This window comes from Larimichthys crocea, chromosome X (genome assembly GCF_000972845.2).
Source record: "Larimichthys crocea isolate SSNF chromosome X, L_crocea_2.0, whole genome shotgun sequence".
Taxonomy (NCBI): Eukaryota; Metazoa; Chordata; class Actinopteri; family Sciaenidae; genus Larimichthys; species Larimichthys crocea.
In genome coordinates this window covers 18604963-18617462 of record NC_040020.1, presented here as the reverse complement: position 1 = coordinate 18617462, position 12500 = coordinate 18604963, and the positions used below count along the sequence as shown (strand labels likewise).

Sequence of the window (12500 nt, the reverse complement as noted above, 5' to 3'; positions counted from 1 at the left end):
ATGTTCCATGTGATGTAATTACAAAAAAAGCCTACAGCCCTGCATTCATTAAGCATCAGTCATTATGAGTATACAACGCTAACAAGCAGCAAGTATAATTACTAACAATTTAAAGCAGGTCTCATTTTTCTGGGCATATTCATATTTTAGCTATATCTGACAATTTGAGTCTGACCTCATCAGTATATTGTATAAAATGAATAAATACAAATGAAAGCATATTTTATTGTGCACAAGATGAATGTGAAACATTTCTTTTTTTATTTGTATGTCTCATTTCATTTTCATTTTTATTAAAACCAGAAGACTAGTGATAATGTTCATGAATGTGTGTTTTTGTTGAATGAAATCAAAATGTCTGTGTAGATCATAACATAATTATAAGTAATCTTTGAATAGTGAAGGGCCTTCCACAGATGAGGTATGACATTGCATTTTTTGGGTGATTACTGGTTTCACAGTGACAGTGTGCAGTGACCAGATGATAATAAAAACATTACATAACGTAACATATATAATATAAAAACATGTTCCATAATTGGTTTGTGTGTTTGATTATATAAAATGACAGTTTCAATTTTGATTATTTACTCTTTTTATCGATAATAATAATTATGTTCTGAATATGTTATGGTATTATGTTATGTCATTTCAATCTGAACAAACGGTGCAAAAGAATAAGAAATATTAAAGATGTACATCCGACATGAGTTTCCACCTTCACACTTTCTGTGTTGATAGCCTGCAGACTTTCTCTTCTCCTGTAATGCCTAAATGAGATCTAAGGCTGTGATCAATAAGTCTCCACCTCATCTGTCTGCTCTGTATTCTGGGGTCCTGCCTCTCTTTCTCTGGCTGGAATTGTCTTTTAGTTTTGTCTCAAATAAATAAAAACACTCCTTTTAGTGTCTTCATAGCCGAGGTCAGGTTGAACTGTTCACGGTGAGCCGAGGCTCGTCTTCTTATAATCCCATTGATTCTATACTGCATGAGTCAGGTCCGAGCACGCGTGGCAGCTGTTGTCACTGTGTTTTCTTTTCTTACCTCATGTCCTTTTGTTTCTACTTGGCAAACTTCTTCTTCTGCACATCCTCAGAACAAAAAGCTGCTGTACATGTGATAGTTAGGCTGTTTTATAGGGTTAGTATTATATAACAGAGTTAGTCAATCAACAGAAATGTATATAGCAATTTTAATAATTAATTATTTATTTACTTAAATTGAAAATAAAATAATTAATAAATGTTTAAGTAAAAATGCATATGTTAGAATTTACATTTGTTTGTCAACATTAAGTATCTAGTTTACTGCTCATTTTTATTTTATTATGAAGTTGGTAGAAAACATGAATATGTCACAATATGTTATTCCTCATATTTATAGTAATGCAGAATAATTTGAACTGAAACATGAGTAATAACATATTCAAAATGTTCAGTCACTTCAAAAACAGAAGTGAAATCTCTGTGTTTCCATTTCAGGTCAGCACTTCAGTCTGCGTCAGCTGGGAATCTGCGAGCCGCCATCACGCCGCGGCCTGGCGTTCTGCTCCGAGATGGGTTTGCCCCACCGTGGCTTCTCAGTTGGTACGGCCCAGGACCTTGATGCTGATAGTCAGGCTGTGATGTCACCAGAGCGTGCCATGCGACTCTGGGGCCGCGGGGGTCTGGGTAAATCATCCGGGAGGAGTTCCTGCCTGTCCAGCCGCTCCAACTCAGTGCTGACCCTTACCGACACCGAGCATGAGAACAAGTCAGACAGCGACAATGGTAGGACGTGATGCTAACCTGTTTTATTAACCTGGCCTCACAGTTTGTATTTCTTAAACTCAGAGGAGTGCTCCATCAATCATTCTTTAGCCTCCTGTTGACTGGAACACCAGTCCACTTCTTCTCTTCTACTGTTAATCAGTCTGATTCATTTAGAACTATTCAGTCCTGAATGTGGTCTTTCAAAAGTTTGCACAGATTTATTTTCTATTTATTTATTTATTTATTTATTTTATTTTACCATCTGGCCCCGGGTAACTTTAATGTCCAGTTCCACTTTCAACACACATCCAGGATGCCTAAATACTCACACACACTTCTGAAGGTTATTTGTGATTTTCCCTCCGACACTTGGAGTCGGAGCCTCATACACTCACAGCCCGTTCTTGATGCTGATGAGATAACACAAAATATTTTTTCATTAAGTCTGGAATCAGTTTAATACAGAGATTCAATTCTGGATAAAAAAAAAAGACCAGATAGAAATGTGTTGTTTTTTTTATTCTGTCTTGTCTTGTCAGCAGAAACGAGAACGCTTTGTGAAGTCGTCTTTATTTCATTAGACAAATGATAGAATCCAAAAAATAAATAAAATCCTGACCTCCATTTTGTTCAACAACAAGTGAAATCAGCCATGCGATACAACTTTCACATCCTGCTGTGACTCTGCAGTTTGTGCTGTGTGTGTGTGTGTGTGTGTGTGTGTGCCCATTCACTACCCTCAAGGTAGTTTTCCCTAACAGGTGTGAATTTCATACTTAATAAAGGACTTGTTTTTGATTTCACACACACACACACACACACACACACACACACACACACACCCAATACACAATATTTTCATTAAGCTAGGCAAACACACACATGCGGTGGGTTTTCATTAAAAGATGTGATGTTGTAATTAACGTTGAGATAAAGTGCTGAGTCACTGTATTTTTTATATTAAGTTTGATAATGTTTTTATTAAATGGCATTATGCTGTGGATGTCAGTGCTCTAGAGGATACACTTCCCATCTCTAAAAGTGAGTAGTCGTCAAGTTTTCAAAGGCTAATTGACTCTTAAAAATGCAGCTGTGCTTGTGTGTGTGTGTGTGTGTGTGTGTGTGTGTGTCTGTGTGTGTGTGTGCTAGCTCTCATTTGTTAGTGTGTGTGTGTGTGTGTGTGTGTGTGTTTTAAACACACATGGTCACTGTGGGTTTGGAGCAGTAGTAATATACTTGTGTGCCCGATGTGGGCACGGTCTGGGTCATTACTGGGACAGTGAATAACCCTGATGAGAGCCGGACAGCTGCAAACATGTGGTGGATTTAACACGGTGAACCAGAGATGAGATGTGTTTTCTTTTGAAATGCTTGAACTGAAGCTCTCACTGCTCTGCATTTGACTGTGTGCTTTGTGAAGCTAAGACATAGTTGTGTCATAATGTGTTAACCCTGTGATGCACAACACAAGCTTTTATGTTCTTTATCTTTACAAAAAAAAAAAACATTTCATCATTCAGTATTCTTCAATGAACTTCAAATCATGATTTTTTTTTACTTTTACTTTTTAAATAAAAACACCTAGATAGTAGATTTTGAAACACATGAAATAACAGGAAATGAACACGGCTCAATTTTGATCAGTGGTGAAGCGTTACAGCTAAATCATGACTAACATGAAAGCTAATACCACGACAAAACATTGCAGCCAGTGTTTAACACCTGCCAAAATGCAGGACATAGGTTTAATATAAATTACCTAACAAACTCAATGTGGAGCAAGTAATAAGATTTGTGTAATAGTACTAATAAACTCAATGTGCTTCCACTACACAGTAGTGTAGGGGTAACCAGGTTTATACATTCAATAATAATAAAGACTTTGTTTGGCAAAATTTGTTTGCCCAAACCCAACAGAGAAAATGAATGCAGTCATATTGAGTTTATTAGTACTATCACATAACTACATTACTATTTATTATTCATTATTATTATTACTACATCACTATACTATTACATATTACACTATTCTATGTAATTGAAATGCATAAGTGGCCTTAAAATATTTTGAGTGTGTCACATCTACATCCAGCCAGAACACACAGTCAGACCTTTCTGTTCCAGATTCACTTGCTGAGCTGAAGTGCATGAATGTTTCTCACGATAGTGTTTTCTCCTGTGTGGAACTGAACTTTAATGTCACTGATTGGTTAAAGACAGTCCTGACATTTAATTTTATTTGAAGATTTTTATACATGGGGTTGCATGCATGAGCAACAGCAAATAGCAGCAAAAGTAAATTACATTTCAACCAGCAGAAATTTGCTGATTTGTTGTATATTTCTTCACATCTATATAAAAGTCTTCTGTGCGTCTCGTCACAGTATTGTAACTCACAGTTCACTCTGCTGGATGAATGTTGTAATGACACCAGTGTATTAGAACTAAAAGCAGTTTTCATATTGGCTCACATACTAATATATGTGTGATAGACCAATATCAGCCAGCTGTAATATATATCGCTCGGCCCTAGTTTGAGCTCACACTATTGAACCTGTTCAGGTGAAAAGGCTTCATAGTGTGAATGCACTGAATGCCAGCACCCAAACAGCCCCGCCAAGTGAACCTTTTAGGTTTACATTCACAAAATAAAGTCAGACTCAACAACAGCATCTGTGGAATTGACCTTCATCGTTTGCTTCTCTGTGATCAATGTGGTACTGACTCGTGTCGAGAGGCTCTTTTGAAAGTATGTAAACGTATTATGAAACGTATGAGGTGAGACACTACTTAGCAGCCAGCTCACCTTTACCTCTTCTCTTGTGTGACTCTTCATTCACTGAATAAAGCTCATAGTGGAGTTATTGCAGCAGACAACACGTCGCCTCCTCTGAGACACCTCATGTTGCTCTGTCCCTTGATACCCACTCTGGTTCATGGCAGAAAGTGAGTGTGCTCAGGCGCATGCACACGTTTGTCTGTGTACAGTAACTTAAACCAACTTCTGTGATTCTATCAGTAGCTTTGTTACAAGAGGAAGCAATAGAAAGAACAGATAACAGGGAGGGAAAGTAAAATGGGAGTGGAAAGGACAACATCAGAGAGGAGAAGAAGAAAACACACAGCAGCTGAGTGGATAGAGTCATTGAAAAGAAAGAATGAGGCATAGAGGCTAAACAGGGAAAGGGAGAAGCCTCTGTGCATTATTTCTTCTCCTGAGAGGAAATATTAGACCAGAGACGTCTGGCTGGCTCCCTAGTGGACACACATACACACACACACACACACACACGCACAGGCACACACACACACACACAGGCACACACGCACACAGGCAGACGTAAACACTTTTGTGGTGTCTGGACCCATGGGTGCCCAGCTGCTGTTTGCCTGGTTACCTGATATTTGTGATCTCAACTACAGTGATACTAAAAAAAAAGATTCCTCAAATGGTAATTTTCGCTTTTAATTAAGTGTTCAAGTTACTTAGTTACTTACTTAGTTACTTTCCATTTGAATGTGTTTATTGTGTTATTATTGGAGCAATTCTGAAAGTGACATTAATGTTGAATCACATTAGCTAACTACATTTACACCTGCAGTAACTTCCTTCAGTGTGCATGTGGAGGTCTGAGGAGTTTTTGCATCGTGGTTTAAAGACGGACCGTTATTAATAGAACAGAATAGAAGAGAATAGAATAATAGGCTTTAATGTGAGAAAAAAGTTTTATGGGGTTTACACTGTTGATCTGACAAAACAAGTCATTGGAAGACATCTATGGAGCCCAGAGACTGACATAAGTTTGAGCCCTGAGCATCTGTGAAGAAAACAACAAATCTGAATGATTTTAGAATATTAATGTGTGCATGAGAGGAAGAACAGACAGATGTCTAGGTTTGCGCCACTGTAAGGAGCTTAAAATATATTAGCTGACCTAAATGTGTGCTATGTGCAAGTGTGGGTGTGTGTGTTTTTGTTTATAGTGTGTGAAGAGATCAAGGTAGAGAGGAGGGTGAAAAAAGACAATGTGATGAAAATGGGGGAAACAAAGAAGAAAAAGGAAAAGAGTAAATAGGAGAGATGGAAGCAGACAGGCAGATAGAGAGGATGAGGGGTGTATCTCGTCTTTACTAACCAGATTACTTTACTATGTGTCAACAAAACACTTAATCCATTTGGTATCCCTAAGCTGCTTAACACTATAACCTTAGCCGTCATACAGACACACGTACACACAATCACAGGAACAGAGTTCTAGGACATTCAGTGTGCTTTGTCTTTGCACTCAGTGGCAAAGTACAGTTTCTTGCAAAAATGACCCAGAATCTACAAGAGGGATGTTCAACAACCCAAGTTCTTCACAGCACCTAATCTTAAACCTTTTTGTGCTGCTTGAAAACATAGATCGTAGTTGTAAAAGTTACAAGTGACACAATGGATGTCTCCTTCAGAGAGATTTTGGGACTTAACTGACCCAATAGTAGACTCTCATGAACACCACATAGCCAAATGCATGTGACCCTGTCCATATCTCATATCAGTGGTGGACCTTACTCCACCACTGATTTTTTTTTTTTTTTTTTTTTTTCCATTGCTATTTTTTGTTCTCCATTGCTATTTTTTGTTCTTGTTTGTTTTTTTTGTTCTTGTTTTTTTAAGTTTATATTCTACCTTAGTACTTGTTTTAGCACATTCTACTTTAGTACTTTTTGTAAATATGTACACTTGTGTTTTCCCTCCTTGACTATTTTTTCGCTGCTGTAAACAAGTGAATTTCCCCGTTGTGGGATAAATAAAGTATTATTATCTTATTATTATTATCTTACTCGTGCTTTGTAGATGAATTGCAGCAAATTTCTGCAGCTGGGTCCTAAATCTGTGTAGAAAGCCTTCGCAGAGTTCAGGGTGTTGTACAGCTGTTCATGGTGATTATTTTGGAGTAGAGTATTAATCACATAGATGTAAGGATGTAAAGGCACCTAAGGCTACCTTTGACCATCTGCAAGAAGCCACTACCACTGTGCATTGTCATGTATAAAGCAAATATAGTGCGAGTGCATTCACTGTTACCTGCAGACCTCCAGGATGAGTGCCAGGGAGTGGCATGTGTGGCCTGAAAGCTCCCCAATGACAGAGCAACGAAGATGAAGGCAGGCACATGCAGACAGACAGGGACAGTAAACACAGATTGATGGATGGATGTGTTCATTCTCATTTCACTTTGGTTCAATTCCATTCAGTGGCTGCTCTGTTGGAAAGGTGCAGGGATTCGATCCATTGCCAAAGCAGAAGGTGACAAAATGAGTTCTATTCATCGGAGCAACAGCAAACTCAAACAGATTATGTCGCCTCAATTTATTCAGCATTCAATATTTTTGTCAATTTCTCTAAGAGTACAATACTTACATTTTGCTGGTGAATTACACACTTCCTTTTGGAACAACATCAATAAGGAGTTTTGTCAAAACTGGAGATTTTTGGATTATGTTTCAGAAAATAAGTCATGTGTCTCTGTCTACCTGTGTCCACTCTGCTGTTTGAGCTCAGCTTTTCTCTCTCTGTCTTCTCTCCTCCTATTCAGCACACCACATCTTTGTCTCAGTCCTTTTCATTCCACTACTTCCTTTTACAATTTCTAAGTGGGAAATTGTGGTCCCGAGACTGTAAGAGACAGGGTATAAGAGCAATTCTCTTTTTAGTTTCTGAGTACTTTTATTATTAAGCCATCACCGGACACAAGTTGGCAGGATCTTTAGAAATCATCACATCTCTTAAAGGGATGAACAATAGCCACCGCTCATGTGCTCTGTGAGGCTTTATAAGTGGCGCGATTTGAACTACAGCATGACAATGAAATGAAATGGTCTACTCTCTCGTCTGTTCATTGCATTAGAAGTAGTCACTCAGGAGAAAGGCTTATGGTCTAGTTGTAAAAATTTACAGAGCACACAAACAACAACGACATAGTACTGCTGAACTGTTGTGCACAGAGAGTGGCCATGTGTCAGCACTGCATGTAATGATCTGCTCATAACATATTAATTGTATTTGGAGAAAAGTCAGACAATGACATTCTGACTATACACTGATGTTCAGTATAAATACAGTATAATATATAACAATGGTTTGTGTGTTGTTGCAAACATGTGTGACGAAGAAACTGGTCACTTCAAATACTTATTGACGTGTACTTTAATTGTTTTCTTTCTTTTTGTGAGTAGCTTTGGATACACGTGTTGCTATATAACTAAATGAAAATGGAATGGAATGAGTAAAACAGTTAATCCTAAAACATCAAAACAAAACATCTGGATATGTTTGCACATTTTACTGACTTTTTGTACAAAGTTAGATATGCACCTAAAATGCACTCGAGCCTCTACAGGTGAACTTCATCTGACCTTCTCTAAACTTTTGAATGCACAGGCCCACTGTTCAGTGTTTCAGTACGTATTACTTATAACATGTTGTTCTCTAAAAAGGTGATTAACCGCAAAATCACAAGTGTCTGATCAATGAATGTTCCACTAAATGTTCTGCTTCGGTGACAGTTTGTATTGAAACAGTCCTCTTCATCATGCTGTTCACATTTTGACGTCATGAGACCAAGACGACACCTAACAATCCATCAACAGTAAATAATACAGATTAATCCGGCTGCGTCCGCTCGTGGAATTAGGAAACTTCAGCCCACTCTCCAGCACAGTAGGTGGCAGTAATGCTACTTAAATGCTTGTTGATATCCGCCATTAAATAAAAGAAGAAGAATCAGGCTGCGTGGTACCTGCTGGTGCCACCTTTGAGTCGGGAAAATGCTCCGCCCACACCTGCTTTGTAAACATGATGGAGGCAGATGAGATGATTCTAGCGTTGGCAGCCACACTCGACCTCGGCCAGGCATTCAGATGCAAACTGATGAAGTCTACTAACGACTGATTAATGAACTGCCTCACTAAATGGACTGCAGGCTAATATCAGTGCAGTGTTGGAGGACAGGCACAGCTTTGACAGATACTATCCGATTTTGACACATAAGATGTTGGAATAAAATCATGATGTCACAGAGATTTCCTCTTAGTATTGCAACTGTGCTCCTGTTAGTAGAGTAACTCTAAAGAGATGTACTTCAGTGTGTGTGTGTGTGTGTGTGTGTAGACAAAGTCCACATTCTGTTTAGAATAATGTGTATTCCTTAAAATATTTATATTGCGGGTTTATTAAACTATACATCAGGTAGCACTAACACAGTGTTCACATACTCGTGACATATTTACTCATGCTCTTGCAAAAGAACAAGAACTTCATATTTCCATATATTAGATAGTTATCACACACACACACACACACACACACACACACACACACACACACCATCCATGGTTGAGGAAAAGACAAGAGATGTGGCTGCTGGAGAAGACAGATCGCTGTAATAACCAAGGTGCATATGTAAGTATAGAATGATTATACATGCACATCCAGCATGACATCTTTCTGTCATCCAGCTGCAGTACTGATACATAGATATTATACTGGTTATGTTTTTGCTCAGCTGGTGATGTATGGTTAATACAAAACAGCCTTCAGGAATAAATAATGTATCATCTCTCTCCGTCTCTCACAGCAAGAAGGCGTACAGAGTCGCAGTGAGGATGTTTGTTACACAAAGACTGCAGTTACCAACTGCAGATGTATTTCAGACTCATCTTTCACACTCAGCCAGGATAGCTAGTTGATTGTGTGTGTGTGTGTGTGTGTGTGTGTGTGTGTGTGTGTGTGTGTGTGAAGTGGAGGGGTTACGTTTGTAAAGAAAAAAATTTTCCACCAGCAACTCAAATGAGTTGACAGGATGCACGCTCGTTATGCACAAACACACACACACACACACACACACACACACACACAAACACACATGCACTAACACTGTCTTGGTGCCAGTCATATTCAATAGCGATCTAGTGCTGACCAGAGAAATCAATGAATAACAGACTAACTGACTAGAGGGTTTAACTTTGGCGCCGCTTCCATGGAGAAGACACTTCATCCCATCAAGTGGCTAACATTAAATCATTCACCATCACTCTCTCACTCCTTCCTCCCATCACTCTCTTGCTCTTCATCCTCTGCTCTTCTCTTATGTTTTATCTTTTTAAATCATTGTGAAAGTACAGTTAATATACACTACAGGAATCGGTCAGTGACTGAGTCAACAATTTTCATAACAGCATTGTAAAAAAAAATATTTTGTGAATATGAACTGGTACAGTGTAATAAAGTCAGAACAGGTAGACTGAAACTATCTCATACATCTGGAAATTGACCAGCTGTTCAGATGTTGTGTAACACTTTCAGGGAAAATGCAAATAGTTCATTTATTCAAAGTAACCTTAGAAGCTTTGTAAATTATATAAGTTATTGTAATACCAATACTTATTAATCTATCAGAAGCTACGCATCAGGATGCAAGCAACAAGTCTCCCCCCCTAACCTCACCTCCTTTCTTTTCCTCTCTTCATTTGTGTTTCTCAGAACCCATTTAGGCAGAATCCATTACCAGAAGTGCAGAGGGAGCAGGAGCAAGCGAGGTAGATAGACAGAGAGGAATAGAGAGAGAGAGAGAGAGAGAGAGAGAGAGAGAGAGAGAGAGAGAGAGAGGGAGTTTTCAGCCTAATAAATTCTACAGCAGGGTTTCTCGGTTTCACTGAGTCTTGGGACCTGATAGATGATGGCCTTTTTACTTGCGGTGACAGACGAGGCTTTCACTGCAGCTCTGCAGAAACCTCATACAGTAACTCAGTTTAGCTGTTTTTCTTTGTGTTTTTCTCCAGCTGCTTTATCTCTTGTATGCAGAGAGCCACTCAGCTCCAGATGTGTGGATTTTTAATGCCGCCTTGTTTTTCAGTAGGATTTCCACTAAGTCCAAAGAAGACATCCCATTCCATCTCAGCGGCCTGTTTTCTCACATTAAATATAGTGGTGATATGGACACTGACTGCTCTGTTAAAGTCTGGTTTTAAACCAAGTATACTTCACGCACTCTACACATAAGATGCAGCACAGCACATGTGGTGTTCTTGGTTTTATTTATTTATTTATTTATTTTATTTTTTAGAAGGGTTAAACCTGGGACAACTGGACTTGGTTGCAGATCCACAGAGATGTTTCAGGAGATCCAGTTGTTTAGCCTTAGTGTGACGATTAAGCAGGCAATTGTTTCCACATGGTTCTTAGTGCCCCTTGTTGTTGTGATGACTGTCATCACCTGAGCTGAGATGGTCATGAGGCCAAGTGTCACGGCAGCATTGTAGGTGGGGGATAAGTGGTGTGTGAGCCCTCCTCCTCTGCTGAGGGGCGGTTTCTCTACTTTTGCATAACCTACTTAATTTCTCTTTCAAACCACGCAGTTCAAAACGTGAACATCAGCAACAAACAAACAACAGATTGTCACAAAAAGACTGTCCCTTAACTCAGAGGTTTAAGAAAACTGCAGAGTCTCGTCCCAGTAAGTTGGCCCTCCTGTGTTGAGCCATGCGTTTGTTGAGTGGCTGTTTGAGAGAGGAGTACAGTCTTTAGAGTATACTAGTTTCTGTCATAGTGTGTTGCTGGATTTGAAGAACACCAGGATTCTGTGCTTGTTCAAGATCCCCCAGTATCCACAAACTCAGATGTTGGTGTTTCTTTTGTCCAGCTCAGATACTTGTAGGCACCTCATCAGCCCTGTGTTGCAGGGTTCTAGTGTTTTGTTCTTTGTTGTATACCGGCACTCATAGACCACCAAAACAAGGATAAAACTACACCTAGAGGTATGAGTTTGAGATCAACTATTTTGAGGATCAGTTGATTTCTTCAAAGTCATTTCTCAAGATGATATAACACAGTGTGCTGCAGCCCCAGATCAAACTCTGTCTGATCAGACTGTGTGTGTGTGTGTGTGTCTCACCTCACCCTCTCACTCCAAGTGTGAAAGAGAAACCACAGTGTCTGTTGTGGGCTATTGTAGAAACATGGTGGGCCCAAGGTGTCTGTAGATATTAAAGTCTTATTCTGAGGTAACAAAAACAGTTCTTCTTTTCAGGTTGTGTTGCACAAATGTAATGAGTTATGAATTCCATAACCATCGCCACATGCTGTAAATAATCAGACCATTTAGGAATGGTTCAAATGTTCGGATTTCAGCAGCATGTTCAACATTTTATTTTGATGCATTTTAATGGTATAGCTGTTTTGACCTTAATTACATGACTGTAACTGTAAATTCTCAACTGTAAACTGCCTGAAAAGACGCTTTCAAATCTCTAGACTCTAAAAAAAAAAAAGACAGTTCAGTGTGTGAGTTTTTTCTTTCCTTTTTTCACCACAGCTCTTCTGTTCAAAGCATTTGTTTTTTGTGACAACGTAACAATGAGGTCACTGAATCAGAGATCACAGGGGAAGGTGTGATACCTTCTTCCTGTGAATATGCATTACAGCTCGTAGATTTCTGACAAGCGAAAAGATATTTTGTTCTGGGTGTTTGTGTATGTGCGTGTGCGTGTGTGTGTGTGTGTGTGTGTGTGTGTGTGTGTGTAGGGTGGGTCAGGAGATATTGAAAGTATTCAAGGTGAGAACTGAGATCTGATATCAAGCAGATCAGGTTCAGATTGTGTTTCATATCTGTCACACTGTAATGGGAGTATTGATGAAGTGTCATGTTAGAACATACACTCACACACACACACACACACACACACACACACACACACACACACGCA

General features: G+C 39.0%; 1 protein-coding gene across 6 annotated transcripts in view; it reads left to right on the top strand.

Annotated features, from left to right (window-relative positions):
• Positions 1 to 12500, top strand: part of tenm3 (teneurin transmembrane protein 3) — a 229612-nt gene that overhangs the window by 7097 nt on the left and 210015 nt on the right. For all 6 annotated transcript variants that reach the window (XM_027282804.1, XM_027282802.1, XM_027282801.1 and 3 more), the window contains exon 4: positions 1482 to 1769. In XM_027282804.1, the coding sequence (XP_027138605.1) occupies positions 1482 to 1769 (288 nt within the window). The remainder of the gene's footprint in view (positions 1 to 1481; positions 1770 to 12500) is intronic.